Genomic DNA, 17,436 nt, shown 5'->3' on the forward strand with positions numbered 1-17,436 from the left:
TTCGTTCGACAATACTGCATAACACAGCACACATTTTGGCTTGGCAGCAGTGGAGCCGGCAGGGGAGGAGGTGGCATGCAAAGCGCTAAAGCCCAATGTTGCACCCATGCAACATCAGATTTTAAATGTTTATGAAATAAAGTAAAATCAAAAATTTCCATTCAAAATGAACTTACAATAAATGATTAGCTCTAACAGAATATGTTTAGCACAAAACAACAAAGTCACTTACCTGATAATACAAGGTAGGCCTACCTTCTTTAACTTTTGTGTGTTTTACTTCTCAACTTATTTAAACAGTTCATACTTCGAAAAAATCAAAACTGGCTGAAGTCATGTGACTTTCATCCACTAATCCGTTTTCAAGAAAAAAAACAAAAAACTGTAGCTCAATGACGACACCAGGTTTTTATTTAAAAAAGTAAGTTTTGCAATATCTAAGGAGGTGCAAGAAGGGCCCAAACTTCATGTTGCATAGCCTATATGATACAATGGGCCTCAAAGCATTAAAACCAAGATAAACCGTCTGAAGCTTCATTTTTGATAATATTTTTCCTTTAATCGCACTCAATATCTTTACTAACAGGTCAGGATTGACTTCAAATGGTTCTGGGCTGAAAGGGAGTCAGTCACAAATATAAAATTTGTTTGTTCAATAAGGAAACTCAGGACGTTTGAGAGAAAGCACTAGTTAGCTATCTTTCAAAAGCTAAAAGGATGTTACTTAATTAACAGTTTAAAGTAAAAAAATGTTTCCATTCTTAAATGCATTAGACGCCAAAATCAATGAGAATGAATATTCCTACCATTCAGTGCGTAAGGTTAGTTAGATTTTCCTGAAAGGATGCATCATCACAATCGCTTTGGCGCCACAACCATGGATTTCGATAATACATATTCAAAACGCTAATCTCGAATTCACAAATCAAAAGAAAATTGTTTGTTCTTTTTTATAGATGTGAGTGGATTGTTTTATGTAAGCTATTTTCTTAGATGCCACTAAATCTGCCGATAATCTTAGTTTAATAAATTGCTTCCCTGATTTTGACAGAAGAAGGTAATGACAAAGTTGCAAAACATATTAGTGCGAATCAATCAAACTGTGTACCAAATACGGACAAGGACAATACAAGCTTTCGAAAGAAATGTATCATTTAATTTCATGTTATGATTTCGTGCTTCTTCATCCATTGTGTGTGCTATGTTCTTGTGCATTTGATGTTACAACCCTGTCATTATAGGGTTAAGTTAGCATGCAAGTGTGAAGTTTGAAAAAACATGCCAGTCAGAAAAGGGCTGCATCTTATTTCAAAACAGAAATTTAAAAAATAAATGTACAAGTTTGACAGTAGTTTTTTTATATTTCCAGTTAAACCAGAGCTAGTGTTTAAAATTATGTTTTAAATTTTATGAAGACAGAAATAAATATTCCTACTGCTACTGGCTTTATCCACCTGTTCTAAACTAAAGGTTTTGAGAAATGAAAAACGCATGTGTAAATATTTTACATGAGAGACCGATTTTTTTTCACTCACCAAGAGTTTCAAACATGGTTTATTAAAGAAATGATGACAACTACAGTACAAAAGTGAATTTCGTTTCGTCATACTTTGTAAACTAAAATCTGGAGGTTTCGTGCAAGTTTTAGTAGGAGTCATTTAGGTCTAGGGCAGCGGTTACCAACCTTTTTGGTGCCGTGACCCTTTTATAACATTTGCCAAGGTGCAGTGACCCCAAGAATAAAATTAATTGCGTTGATTCTCCTTCACTGCACTTTTGGAGCTAACTAGTAGGCTACTAGGCTATATATTAAATTTGACTTCTAAATAAATAAATAAACAACAAAACAAATCAACACAACAATTTGTTCAGTGAGAAGGCTGTGCTTGCTTCTTTTTAGCCAGATCTGAAATCCTTGGAGCAGCCTTTGCAAGAGCACAACGCAGATCGTCTTCTGCATCAAGTCTGCTCCTGTAAGCTCCAAGTCTATTAGTAGATTTGATAACCAACAAGCTTGAAAAGCCTGTTTCACAAAGGTATGTTGTTGGAAAAGAAAGAATCAGGCGCAATGCGATCTCAGACAGAACGGGATATGACTGCAAACTTTTGATCCAAAATTTGGTAACTGACATTGAAGAAAAATCAGTTTTTGCTGTATCCCTGGCAATGAGTTCAATGAACTCCTCTTGTGCATTCTCAGGAACATCTTCAACTCTGATGGTGAATGCACTGTGCAGCCTCATTTTGCCACCCCCTTGCAGCCTGCCGCCCCTGGCGCAGAGTCAGAACCGCCAAGTGGCTGCTACGCCACTGAGCCTACACTGGCTTTCCTGGGCTATCAACTGATGCAGAAATAATAGCCTAGCTCTCAACTTGCGTCCTAGCTGCTCAATGTTTGAAAATTTAACTTTTTTCTCACAAATATCAACAAAAATCGCGACTTCAAGTCCAACTTTTGCTTAAAAAATGCATTATTTTTGCTCAGGGTGTTCTGTAAAATCGCGATTTTTACTAGACTCTGGTAAAATCGCGATGCACTCTATGGTGAACTTCCCATATTGTTAAGAGTTAACTTTCTAAATTTCTAAACTAATGAAATTCTAAACTTTTCAGAAGGCCTCAGGTGACCCCAGGAAAATTGTCATTCGACCCCAGTTGAGGTCGCGACCCACAGGTTGGGAACCGCTGGTCTAGGGCAAGAAGTGTTCTAAAAATAACAACAATAGTTGTTGAGATAAACAACAGAGTCTGTGTATTTGGCAAATGTTGACGTCGCTTGAAAATAATTTAAGGTGGAAGTTGTCATTGCAAGCCTATGACTAAAAGCATGTCTGCGAAACTTTGTGAAAAACAATTTCAAACGTGTCCTGAGAATTTAGATTAATTACCTATGTTTAGTTTACTTTAAAAAGGTAAACTAAACTCTCAGGACACGTTTGAAATTGTTTTTCACAAAGTTTCGCAGACATGCTTTTAGTCATAGGCTTGCAATTACAACTTCCACCTTAAATTATTTTCAAGCGACGTCAACATTTGCCAAATACACAGGCTCTGTTGTTTATCACAACAACTACCGGTAGCCTACTGTTGTTATTTTTAGAACACTTCTTGCCCTAGACCTAGACCTAAAACACCAGCAACTAGTTAGCTTATAAGTAGTTAAGGAACATTGAGTGTTGTAGTGAAATGCCATGTGTGTCGGGTTATAAGTCATTGTACAGTTGGTGATTTATGTTATTTCATTTAAATAAGACAGTTAGGCTACCACTTGTCACATGTATTGCACAATAGCACATGTCACATGTACCGACGGTTGTCCTTTGATGGAGGGTAAAAACAGAGAATTTGTTGTATATGTGATCCAAAAAAGTTCAGATGTTGTAATTGTGCATTGCATGATCCACAGAGAAGCTCTCGTGACCAAATGTTTGCCTTAATGTGTACCAGCCATCATGAATCAAGTTAGCCAAGTGGTGAATTTCATTTAATCTCGACCGCTACAAAGTCGCCTTTTTTCTCAACTTTACAAAGCCATGGAATCTGAGTAGGCTATGAGTGTTTGCTGTATCACACTGAGGTACATTGGCTTTCGAAAGGAAAAGTGTTGAATTGCATGGTCCAGTTGAAAGCTCAAGTTATTTTCTTCATGGAAGAACAGAAAAAAATACTTCGGATTTTCTCTTCATGAGGAAGGTTGGTGGCTGAAAGTTCTGTTTCTTTTTGACCTGTTTGATAAACTGAACAGTTTCAACTCCACTGTCCAAGGGCAATCAGAAAACATAATCCACAGCAACAGCTAAGCTACGGTCATTGGACGAAAAGTTGACTTTGTGGAAATCTAAAGTTTCAAAGGAAATCTTTGATTCCTTCCTTGCTATTAATAAATCTCCACTAAAAAAGGAAATTATTCCTGAAATCATAAGCACATTGTCTGGACTACAGTTGGCACTTCAAAATTACTTCCCAGAGTTTGCTGGGAAGTAATTTAAGTAAACAACTTTAGATAGGTTGTTAATGTGATAAAAGCTCTTAGAGAAAAGTTCAGTGAAAGATTTTTCATTTCTTGGTAAATAAACAATCACTTTACAAAATGGAGCCAATCAGAAAAAAAATTATGCAATTATGGGGGAGTGGGGGGGCCTTAAAGTTTGAGGAAATTTAAAAAAATAACATAGGGATTTTCATATCAAGCAATTGTTTTTTTGATATTTTAGTAGCATAATTGAATTCCTCACCCATGAGAACATGGGAATAGACACTTTGTTCATAATAATTGGACAAGAAATGGTGACTTTAGAGCATTTTCTCAAAATATTCCCACGCACAATGGCGCCACTAGTGGCAAAAATGTAAAATTTTAAATTGCGATAACTTGATAATGACACAAGGTATCAAAAAAAATTCCAACAGTTATGAATATTATTCTAAAATAGCATATGTAAAAATAAAGAAAATCTAAGAGATGGTGGAATAAAATTTCTTCAAAATTTGTTGAATTATAATGGAATGACTCTTAGTGCAAAAGCCATCAAAATAATCTTGCCGTTTGCATCTTCATGTGTTGTATCGGGTCCGCCCCGATAGCTCAATTGGTTAGCGCGTCACTTCTGGAACGAAGAAGCTTCAAGATCAAGCGGCGCTGGTTCGACTCTCGGGGTGTGCGCTTGAGCAACGCAGGTTAAGGACTGCTCTCCATTCAGCGGCATCTAATGGATGGAATAGTTCCCTGGCAACAAGACTTCAACAATCGGAAACTTCAATCTGTCAATCTCGGTGACCGGGCCTGCGTCAGTGATTCAAAGCCTCTACAAGTATGCGAAACTGCCAGGATTAAGCTCTGCAAGAAGCTTTCCGAGGATAAAGATTCAATCAATCAATTCATGGCTCTGTGAATATAGATTTTTCACTCTGACTGAAATAAAAAGCAAAAAGTGGGAGAGACTTCTTAGAATTGACGACGAAATGTGGGTGTGCTTGGCAACGACGGAACCTCGTTTCAATCTTATTTGTTCCCAAAAACAGGCACATCCATCGCATTAAAATTAGCAGAATAATCTTTTTTAAAGCAACTTTGTTTTTGTAGTAAGTGTGCCGCGATTTTTTTATTGTTTCGGTGTACTGCAAGCTGAAAAAGTTTGAGAAGCACTGGTCCAAAATCTGCTAGACAGGATAGGAGACTTATTTGACAAGCTCCCTGAACTTAGCAAGCGTCTTTCGACGACCTTGACATACGCTCCATTAGGAGTGTTGGAGTTAAAAAATTAAAACACTGAGCTGAAAGAAAACTAAAGAGTTTTGCCTTTCTTTTAGGAAGGCGCCTTTCCTGCAGATAAACGCCAAAGAAAAATAAAGCGAGGCGTGAATTCAAGAAATTACGCCTAGATGTGAGCACAACAAATTCACTCAGCACGTAAGGTGAATTAGCCCCCGGAACAGATCACAACATGTTTTAGTCAGTTAAAATACACTTGTTTCATTGTCTAGCAAATTTCTATGATTAAAAAATCATTGTTAGTTTTTAACATTGCTTTTGTTTTCACACGTTTTATTTGTAAACTTTGTCTTATGCTCATTTATGCAGATGAAATTAGAACAACATTTATGTTTGAGCATTGCAGTGTTTTATAGCAACCAGCTTGGTGGACGAAAATGTTTTTGAAAATATTATTCCACACTGAATGTTAAAAATAGCCTACATTGTTACAAAATAACAAATGCTTCTGATATAACTAGACAAAACATGTCATCAACACCAGTGAAATATGGACCTTTCAGTTCTAAGTACAGCCTCGTTGTAGCTTTTTTATGTACAGTAGCTTTTGTCGGGATACTTTTGGCCATTATTTTATCTACATCTGGTGAGTCTAATACTACAGGAACCATTACAAACATTCCTTTAAATAATTCCTATTGGACAACTCAGAAATTGCAGTGTGGGAGGTCAAAAGTTGAACCTAATCTCATTTCAACTAGAATTGTGGGTGGATCTGAAGCAAGACCACATTCTTGGCCATGGCAAATCAGTTTGGTAAAGTATGTTTATGAAAACAAACTTTTCAATTTATTTTTTAATACAACAGACTGACTTAAATAACTAAACGTGTAGTCACTCTCTGTTATATAACAGGGACTTAATATTAATGTGTGACTTATATTTTTAGATTAATTTATTGTATGTTTGGGTTAAAAGGTTATATTGGGCAATACATTTTGTATAAAGTGGATTATTAGTTCAATAATCGTCTATTTATATGCACAAGCAAGAGTTTAGACCAGAACTAAGGTTTAGATGTGACTTTGTCAGTGAAAGAATAAAGATATCTTCAATTTTCTAATGCAATGGTCTCCAACCTGTGGGTCGCGACCCAAAGTGGGGTCACCTTAACTTTTCCTGGGGTCGCCACAACTCACCATATTCAATTTGTTACTGTTTCAATTCATTACCGAAAAAAAGACCGATACTTTTTTGTTCTAGTTCGCAACCTTTGCCTGTGTTTTGAACTACAGCTTGCTACCTCGGGTCACAAATAAGCAATAATCAAAAACGGAATAGTTGCGACAAGTACGACAGAGCAAAAGCATTCACGATGCTAGTTTAGACTAACTTTTTATTATTCAAGGTGACTCCAGAACGAGCGAATGGTTATTTATGCAGGTGTAGTGTGCAGACATTTCATCGGCTGCTTACGGTTTGCTTTGCAGCTAGTAATGGTAATTTGTAGCTAGTAAGTAGGCCTATAGCTAAATATTAGAGCAAAATGGCAGCAAAAAAATACCAGAAAAAGATCATAGCCTATGACGAGGCTTTTTTAAAACTTGGTTTTACATAATTTAATGGCAAACCAAAGTGTGTAATGTGTAATCTGTCATAAAGTTTAGCGTGTTTAACATAATGTATTAAACACAAAATAAAATATATAACATAATAAACTCAAACGTTTTCGACACGTACGTGTGTCCTCATCAGGGATTCAATCTGCAATAGGCTATACGTAAATGAAAAATTGTAAGATAAATTTGACTTGGCACTACAACTGTAACGACACTCTGGACTGAAAAACACCTTTTCAGTCCAGAGTGTCGTTACAGTTACAGACGGTGTGAAGTCTGAAAAACAAAATGGGGTCGCATGTAAATGTTGAAAATCATTTTCATTTATATTGGGATCGCTTCTTAAAAAGATTGGAGACCACTGAATCTAATGGTTAGCTTCCTGTATGTATGCTAAAAGGTTTAGCTATGAAATTGCAATTTTATATTCCGCCCCGTTAACTCAGTGGTTACGCGCCCGGATCAAGATCTCGCGGCGCTGGTTCGACTCTCGGGGTGTGCGCGCTTGAGCAACGCATTTCAGGACTGCTCTCCATTCAGCGGCACCTAGTGAATGGAATAATTTCCCGGCAACAATCGGAAATTTCACTCTGTCAATCTCGGTAACCGGCCCTGCGTCAAGAACCTCTACATGTATGCGAAACTATCAGGAATAACCTATCAAGGCTTCGTCAGTCCGAGGATAAAGATTCAAAAACCAACCTATTTTAATCTAGGTTTAAGGTTTAGGTTTAGTTTACATTGTTCAATCTGATTGTTGCTGATATAAGTTTGGTTTTAATTTTGAACCATAGACCTACCGGTACCTCCAAAACGTTGCTCGTTTGCCATTAACCAATGGTTTCATTTATAAAGTAGAAACTGTCTGAAAAAAAAGTCTGCATATCCATCAACCTGCAGGCATGGTTAGAAAAAGCAATCTTAATTCGTTTTTATTTGGCCAATAGGCCTACATAAGTTAATATATTGTGACTATTCATTCTTTGCTGAATTTTAACCCCATTTCTTCATTTCAATAATTTCATTCGAAATAATAAACTACAATAGAGCCTTTTGTATCAAGACTTTACTTTTCCTTATCCCAATAACCCAACAGACCTCATGTTGCAGTTTATAATAAACAAGAATCGCTTTCAAAAACTCCCTGCAAAAACTTTATTAAAAATGTCAGTGAAATAAGTTGATGATTGTTTTTGCCATGATGTTGACCAGACCAAGTCATTTTTTCTGTTATTTAGCACTTTGTTTATATGGTGTTGTAACGTATTCTTAAGGGTTGCTTTGAACACTGTTAAGAGACACTGTTTGAAGAACATTGTTCAAATTTGTGTTGCAGTTATCGGTCTGGTATAGCAGGATACCACCAGTTTCGACACGTTTGCGGCGGCTCGCTTATTGGTCCAAATTTTGCTATAACCGCTGTGCACTGCTTTTTGAATAGCCAGCGCACTGCGCTCACTACCGACCCTTCCAAATACAGAGTTATTGTTGGAGGGCACGACAAAGCTCAGATCACTCGTGGAGCGGCGTATGTCAAGATATATTTATTACGTAATAGCCAGAGGTGGGCATTTGCTACTTTAAAAGTAGCGCGCTACCGCTACTGATGATAAAGTAACGCGCGCTACCCGCTACAAATCGATAAAAATAGTGCGCATCTGCTGCTCGGGCTAAAGTAGCGCGCACTACTGCTACTTCTCCTGCTACTTTTCTCTTAAACTGACAGCATTTTGTGACATCAAAATGACCTTGACAACGAATGCCATCATTCGTTTACAATGCCATTTCAACGTCGTTAGGCTAAAAAAACACGTTTCGGGTGAAATTTATTGTTTCCATCCTTCAAATATACGAACATTTCACAATGCAAGCCAGTGAGTCCTGACTGCGGCACTTTTCCAACGGAGAAGTCTCTCCACCGCAGCACTGGGAGGAATGCGGGTGTTGTATTTAATGAAGAGACGTTTTATATCGGCACTGGGAAAGCTCAAACCTCCACAGCTGACTTTTTTTTCCGTTCCAACGTTTCATGCGATGGCACCAACACACCAAAAATCATCCTTGGAGTCTTGACTGCTGTTGGTGTCACTTGTCGGTATCAACGTGGATTGATGTTTCCCGCTACAGTCAAATGTTTTCTGCCTTGATTTTTTCACCGCATTGTTGCCATAAAACATCTCCGAAAACTTGGACAAACGTAGCGCCGCTATTGCAGTTGCTACTCCAACAAAAAGTAGCGCCCCTACAATTACCAAAAAAGTAGCACGCTACTGCCCACATTTGGTAGGCTAATAGCACAGATTGGCATTTACTACTTTCAAAGTAGCGCGCTACCGGTACTCGTGCTAAAGTAGCGTGCGTAACCGCTACTTTTATCTTAAACTGACACAGGAAGCACTTTATGTTGTCAAAATGACCTTTAAAAACGAATGATATTCGTTTACACTTTTCAACGTCGTTATATAATTTTATTGTTACCCATTTTTCAAAAATAGCCTTCAAGCATTTCAAAATGCGAGTCGCTCGCTTTGGATTCAGCAAGGGTTTACCAACAGAGGAAAGTTTCTTTACCGCAGCACTGGAAGGAATGAGATGTTGTATTTAATGAATAAACGTTTTAAATAGGCACTGGGAAAGCTTAAGTACTTGCTTCTATCTGAAAAAGGCCTCCACAATTGACTTTTCTTTCCGTATCGACGTTTCATGCGATGGCACCAACACACCAAAAAATTCATCCTCGTAGTTGTGACTGGTGTTGGTGTCACTCTTGTCGGTATCAACGTGGCTTGATGTTTCCCGCAACGCCAATAGTCGAATTATTTTTTCCTTGATTTTTTCAAGCATTGTTCCCATAAAAAATCTTCAAACACGAGTCATTTTTTTCTCACTTGAAATGGGAAAGTAGCGGGAGTGCGGCTGAAAGAAATGTAGCGCACTATTGCTACATTGAAAAAAAGTAGCAGCGCTGCTGCTCACCTCTGCGATGGAATTTTTTTTTTTATGGCTTATTAGCTTCATGTGTGACATCAATTTGCCATTGACATCATACTTCTCATAGTCCCGTCTGAATTTTTATCTTCGCATACAGCAATGGCACTCTTTATTTGTTTTTCAAACACATTTAGTTTGTTTATATTGGCAATCGAGGCCAGCATTTGTGTCACAAATGATCATCATTTAAATCTTTTCCTAATTTGTTTTGAGGCCCAAGATGTCGGTAGGTTTCATGGAATGGAGATAGCAAAATGACTTTTCAATTTGAACATCGAGGAATGATCACAACATTCACAAGTGTTTCTTCCTCAAGCAGCCAATATAAATGATTTATTGCAAACTGCACGGACAATCGAAACATTAACCAATGTGTCAAATCCACTTTGAGATTCACCACTTGTGTATCCTTGAAACGCTGCATGTGTATTACGCCATTACGTCACATCACCTACTTTAGGTTTACGAGGATTCTTCGAATTCATCTTCATCCAGAAAATAATCTCGCATCGTTTGCGGCCACCAGAAGGCCTGTCAACGACATTGCATTGATTCAACTCCAACATGCATATGATCCCAGCCAAAACCTTCCAGCTGTATCTTTTGTCTGTCTGCCTCCCGTTAACACTCTTCCTCCAGTTGGTAAAAGGTGACTGTTTTGAAAGGACGCTGTAAATATTTTCTGTATTGTTTTTAGTTTTGTTTTTTTTCATATTACCCATCGAAAACAACCTGTCTGATTCTAATATGTCTTTTTACACGCTTCATTTTTTGGTAGTCATTGCTGGTTTTAATACATTTATACTGACAAGATTGGCTCACATTAGCATTGGTGTAGGCCTATCAGCCAGTGATATAGTTTGTTGTTAGATTATTACGACTGGTCATCTTACAGGTGCTGGGCTTCCGGCTGGGGTTAGACTCTGAATACTGGTAACGACAAAGTATTGAAGCAACTTCCTCAACCGGTTGTGTCGGAAAGAAACTGCAACAACTTCTACAGAAATCAAATATCTTACAAGCAGCACTTGTGTGTCAGGGAAAAAAATATGGGGACCTGTCAAGGTGACAGTGGTGGACCTCTCGTGTGTAAGAACCAGGACAACAGATGGGTTCTTTATGGGGCCACCAGTTTTGGCCCAAAAACGTGCGTTACCGCTCCAGGTGTATTCGCCACAATACCGGGGTACGTGACTTGGATATGCTGCACAATGAAGGATCGAACGACCCCTCCGTGCAACACGATTCAGTGTTGACAGCCTTGTGGCCTACTCTGCACGCAATACTCATGCGGTTGGTGTTATAGTTTGAATGATGACTGCTGTTTATTTTCATGTGTGAGAACTTCCTTAAGTGATCGGAGATCTAAAGCAATAATCATCTTCCCGGAAGGATCCTGTCTCTGTCGGTGGTTCTAGACTTTATTCTAGTGAGAAAAAGTTTTCATTTTTTTAAATATGGCATTTTGACAGGCAATAGTCTGATTGTCATTTGTCAATGAAGCCTGAGCTCAATTCCAGCTATAGTATGATCTGGAGTTGTAGTTACAAATCTGGTAATGATCACAAATTTTGCAATCGTTTCGAAAAATTTAAGCCAATGACGGCCGTTCAATTATCTTTTACAAAAACTACTGTGAACACGTCATATGAAATGCACTGGACCGCATATCAGCGTTCCGGAAGTTATGTATCGGATTTGAGATATTTTTGCGTTTTTATTCGTTTGCCTTACCATTTATTTTATTTAACTAGATAGTTAATTTCTATAGGCCAACAACGTTTAATGTAATACAGTATACACAAATCCATTGTAGATTGTGCTGCATGTCAGGCCTACGATGAAATCCAGGCGCAAACCGATGTCAGCTTTATCGATAGTTTGCCTAAACCTATAGAGTAAAACATAACTTGGATCTTGTTTAACTTTGGAGCCGGTTCTACTGTAAGGGATCCGTTATTCTGAAATGGACATCCCTAGACCTGGGGCGTATCCTCAAGGGAAGCATTGCTTCCCCTGTCAAAATTGATAAAAGAGAAAAATTATGTTTTTTAGTAAAACGGTTTCGTAATTTCTTTACCTGAATACAAATTAGAACGGTTTCTAACTCATGTTCCCGTATAATTTCAGCTCGGTTTTAATTTTAAAAAAGTTGGAAGCGTACGGAAGCTAAGATTCGTATCGCTTCCCTTGCTCTCGTTTTTTGCTATACTAAGAAACAAGTGAGAGACTAAGGAAAAATAGCAGAGCAAAGTTTGCCCGAGTTACGTTTCTTTTAACTAATCCACGGAAGCAACTTTTCAATCGCTTCCCTGTCGCAGGGTTAGCAGATTGGCCAAATTCAACAAATTAGGCTTTTTTAAAATTAATTCTTTAAAATGCATAATAAGCAATATTTCTCAAATATTATAACCTTACCACATGAAACCATGTTCACCATTGTTCAATATATGTTCTATACTTGTTTAATACTCGTAATGTGGCGGATTAAAACTCATCCACTACAGTCTTTTTATAGGCCTACTTGCTATTTTTTGTGCTATACTTGCAGAATTATTTTTGATACAATTTCTTGAAATCCGCTACAACTCATAAAATGTATGTACATTTTAATATTTTTAATAGAAACAGGTAAATATATCCATTTGGCCTTTTTGTCTAATATTTTCCTTGTTTTTGGCCTTTTTTGTATTATTTTAGTTTTTAGACTTTATCATAGTCTGGCAACTCTGCTCTGTTGGATATTGCGCCCATGGGTTAAAAATGAAAAAATTTAAAGCGCTGTTATGGTTATAATATCAGGTAAAGCAAAAGTTTGAGCCAAATGTTGGCTTTACACTGCTATCCTGGCTGGATAGACTTTGGCATAAGACAGGATATGTGAGGTCTAGGCTAAACTTGACTGAAATGAATTCTGGCTTAAGCTACTTGGTCACAGCGGTAAACCATAATCTCTTCGTGGGAAAATTGTAACATAAGATTCCCGAATCCGTTCGTCTGTATGTAATGACCGAAAGAGAAACACTCTTCTGAAACGTCTATTCAAAATTGTATTTCTGTAAAATCAGCCACCTGGCTGTCGAAATGGGATGCAACACCGTACACCACTAAAACTTGTCACTACAGAACAGATTACTTGGATAAAGACGGAATTTTTGTCCAGCTAGCAAGCACTAAGCAAACAGTTAAATGTGCGACTAACTCTCAAGCAACCATTTCACGAATGACCAGAATAGATATCAATATCTCAAACTCACGTACGCAGTACTGTGACGTAATAGTGAAAGACATTGTCACGCAATTCAAACAGGTGTTCAAAGCTGGTGATCCAATGTTTCATGTTTAAACAGGTTTCAAACTGAAACAGGTTTAAACAGGTTCAGAACTGAAGATGCACTGAATAAGTGCGAAATATATTTTCTGTAACATCTACTGACAACTGATCCCTGTTACCTTAGCAATTGAGGTTTTAGCTTTAAACAGGTTTGACACAAGTCTTACGAACGATGGTGCAATCTCTGCTCATGTTTAGGAAAAATTCCATGACATAATACGCTAAGATTCAGTAGACCTGAACAGTTTTTATATGACGTTTGATTAGGTGAACAATTGTCTGGAACATAGCGGCCCCTAGTTATGACAGTCTGACATGGCATAACTAAAAAAGAATTGACGACACTTGTGAGCCAATGAATAAAAACACATGATGCACAAATTGTTTGAATCACTCACGCTTAAGTTAATACGCAAATACAAAGGGCATGCAAAGAATGAACAGCAATACGAATAATACACGACGATACATGAAATTGGTACCATAGGTAGGCCTACATGCTAAAATGACGCTATGTACAATGGTTGCGATAATAACCGACTGTTCTGGGCTCAGACAAGTGTCGGCCACCGCAGACAAAACCAGGCTCAAACCCTAACACTTAGGTGTTCTTTACGGGGGCGAGGCACGAAATATCTCTCAACACGTAGTCTACTTTCACTTTCCCCGTACTCTCATCATAGTTGCAGACGGCAACTTTGGCTCTATACGAACCACAGGCTTCCCTTTCCTAATTTGTGGAACTACCTCATGCACCCTCCCAAGTTGATACTTCCCACGTTTACCAATGTCTTGGAGAGAACCCACCACTACAAGTTGACCAGGCTCCAAATTCTCGGCCATTTTTAGCCATTTTTTCCGGCCCTGAAGACCTGGCAAGTAAAAATCGATCCATTAACTCCAAAACTGCTGAGAAAGTGACAAATTGAACCGATAATCCCTTCTCAATTGGTCACGATCATGTGGTTGCCCAACAGCACAGTATGTGTCTAAGTATGGGGTCAAAAGTGAGGCAGGGGTGATGACAGTAAAATCCCTAGGGTCGTCACTCAAAGGTACCAAAGGGCGTTCGTTCACGATCCGAACGGCACTGCCTGTGTACGTAAGCAGTTCAATGAAATTGGGCTTACGAATTGAAGCGTCCAAAATGTGAAAAAAGTATTTAATCACATCGGCCATGAAACCAAACCTACCAAGCCGAAATCTAGCCAAGACATCTGCCAGAAGGTTTAACAAATCAGGACAAGAAAACATTACATCATTAAAACAAGTTCCTCGAAATTCAGACTTGCCATCATAAACAATGCGCTTTTTTAATTGTGACGTCACAAAGTATGGTAAATACCATTCAAATCCCTTTAAATTTTCTGCTTCACCAGCACGCTCAATATAGCCATTAGATTTAAGATCCTTCATGGTGTCAGTAAGAAAATCACGAAGTTCAGGTTGTTTTAAAGCCTTCTTCCTTAAAGCAGCAGCTCTATCTGACGCCAACACAAAATTGTTAGGTAAATCAATATCTTCCTTCAACGGTACAGGTATCTCAAATCGACCATCATTCAACTCAATATTCGGTTCAACAAGTTCTCTAGCCAAAATGTCATTGCGAGACAATTCACAGGTTTCATTTTGCAAGGTCAAATCCTGAATGACTTTGTTCAGGTCTGCTATTTCCATATCACGAGACTCAATTTTACGCTGAAAGCCAGAGATGACATCCGACTCTGAAGACGTCTGCACTCTGCACACATTAGCAACGCTTTCATCTAAGGGTGACTTACCACCACAAGCCAACCAACCGAGAGGAGTGAGTAAAGCATGCGGTTCACTACGATTTTCACCAACACGCTCCTCTTTGGCCCACATCAAATAAGCGTTGTCGTTGCCAATCAGTACATCTACAGTACTACAATCATTCAAATGAAACATATTCACGTCATGAAAATGACGGAAACCACTTAAATCCTGCTTGTGCGGTAAAGTTTTAACATCGTCAGCCCAAGCTGGGTTAACCACCGAAGTTATATCACAAAACAGTTCATCCGTCTCTAACGACTGGATGTTGAGTTTAACAAGGTTAGCACAAGTAGGTTTCTGACCAGCCAGAGTGTCCATTTTAAACGACGCTTTATCATACGGTTTAACGCCAAGTTCGCACACCAAATCACTGGAAACAAACGTCAACTGCGAACCAGGATCATGCTGACAATACACCAACTTCGATTTGCCAGTTATTGGATTCAAAACACGAGCAGCAGTAACGCGGTTAAAAGCTGCTTTAACATTTCCAATCTTAACATTACGCACAGGAACTCTGGCACCAGCATCATCTTTGCCAATCGAATCCAGAGAATCACGTGACGTCACATAAAAATCATGCAGAAGAAAATAGTGTTTCCTATCGTTGTTAGGGACACACTTACGACAGTTGTTTGCATGAACGCAATCCCTAACCATATGCTGGCGCAAACAATTCAAGCATTTGCCAGCTTTCACAATGACATCTCTCCGATCTTTAGGTGTCAAGCGCAAAAATTCTTTACAATTAGACAAAAAATGATATTCAACTTGACCACGTGACGAACAATAAAAACATGCCGGTATGTCACTACGTCTGGCCTCACCACCGCGCGGTGCGCCAACAGCAGTCGAGTAGGCTACTGCAAACTCCCTGAAATCACATTATGATGGGGTTTTACCGACGTCTGCCTAACCGGACAAGAAGGCAATTTTTCTTTGCCAAACTTTTTAAAATGCTGCGACTCACCAGAATCGCCCATTAGCATAATGCTAAAATCGGTCGACTTGCGCGTTTCCTCCCGTACTACAAAATCAAACAAACTCTGAAAAGTAGGCTCATCAGTACCACCATACTGATCACCTAAAAAGTCAAGATAACGCTGCTTAGCGTCAAACGGGAGTCACTAATTAGGCAAATCCAAAACAAAACGTCCTTCCAATTTATCACGCTGACCATAAGCTTTCGCGTAAAGCAGACACTGCGACAATTCGTCTTTAAACTCTTTCAAATCACTGGAAGAGATCGAAGTCAATTTGCTACCATAGCGGTACTTCCTAATTTCCGGTTCGGCGAAAAGACCTCCACGAACTCCAAAACGTTGAGACAAGCGAGCTAATGACATTTCTATCCTGTCTTCCTCTGACAAGCCAGGAGTGTCAGAAACCAAATTAGCAATCGTTTGCGCAGCTGTTCTAACACAAGCTGCTTGTAACAAAGTCAAACGAGTTCCTTTAAAGAGCGAAGCTGCCATTAAGGCCGTAACACGATTTTTAAAGAAGATAAATGGCATATTATTACCATCGTAACCAATCAAGGCCGCCTTATCGAAAAACGTCCTACTATTTTGGTATTCAAAAAAGCTATCCTGTTGTTGAGAACTCGATTTAGCGGGAGAAGACAAGCTATATCCCTTAAGGGGCTGAGAGGGCTCAGTCACATGCACAGCCCGATCACGATCCTCACAAACGTTAAAATCAGGAAACGCGATACGCCTCTCACAACCACCCAAATTACGTGTAGCTGGGCGATCAAAAACTAGCGGCGCAGAAAACTGTGAAGGGGGCAAAGCATTACTGCTAATGGCGACCCCGTGACCTGTACGCTCTGGGGGAGGAGTTCGACTATAATTCGCAGGCCTTGGCTTTAGATCCTTCGGAAGATCTTTAGCTGCGGCCCCGAGACCTCCTGAAACAGCTTGAAAACGTGTGGATTGCACTGGTCCACCCACGGGTTGAACAGGCGTCTGGAAAAGGCTATGTAAGTTAAACTGCGATTGATGTTCACTTCTGGAATGCCTAGAAGATCCCTTCTTAGAGCTACGCCGGGAGCCCAACTCTGAACGATATTCAGCTAAAGCTACCTCTTTACGTTGTTCAGCCCTCAACTGAGCGTCTTTGAGTGCGAACTCAGCAGCTCTAGCTTCGGCTCTCGCGGCGGCCTCAGCTCTCGCGGCAGCCTCAGCTCGTATAGCCTCAGCTCTCGCGATGGCCTCAGCAGCTCTTGCTTCGGCCTCAGCTTGGATCTGGAGCTCCTCTCGTCTTAGCTGTAGGTTAATTTGTGCCACTATCCGAGACGAACTCCTAGACATCCTAGTGCTTATATTTGAGGCGCTATCCTCAGGATGTATGTCAGCATCCAACATATCTGAAAACTCACTTTCTTTTTGTTCGAAGTTATTTTTCAACGAGTTAAATTCGGGATCTACCCTATCACGAAGTTCTGCCAAGATTGCAGAGTTAAAAATTTTACTCAAAAGAGC

The 17,436-nt window shown here is 39.1% G+C and overlaps 1 protein-coding gene and 1 pseudogene across 2 annotated transcripts; one reads left to right on the forward strand and one right to left on the reverse strand.

Annotated features, from left to right (window-relative positions):
• Positions 1 to 1,868: 1,868 nt before the first annotated feature.
• Positions 1,869 to 2,243, reverse strand: LOC145788547 (protein FAM200A-like). The gene has a single exon (XM_082600307.1). The coding sequence runs from the start codon at positions 2,241 to 2,243 to the stop codon at positions 1,869 to 1,871; it is 375 nt and encodes a 124-aa protein (XP_082456433.1).
• A 3,344-nt stretch (positions 2,244 to 5,587) lies between these two features.
• LOC145765303 (chymotrypsinogen A-like) lies at positions 5,588 to 11,590 on the forward strand (annotated as a pseudogene). The gene is made up of 4 exons (XR_014288557.1): positions 5,588 to 6,033; positions 8,168 to 8,359; positions 10,283 to 10,471; positions 10,718 to 11,590. The product of XR_014288557.1 is annotated as a chymotrypsinogen A-like (transcript).
• Positions 11,591 to 17,436: the final 5,846 nt, after the last annotated feature.

Source organism: Aplidium turbinatum, chromosome 2 (genome assembly GCF_918807975.1).
Source record: "Aplidium turbinatum chromosome 2, kaAplTurb1.1, whole genome shotgun sequence".
Taxonomy (NCBI): domain Eukaryota; kingdom Metazoa; phylum Chordata; class Ascidiacea; order Aplousobranchia; family Polyclinidae; genus Aplidium; species Aplidium turbinatum.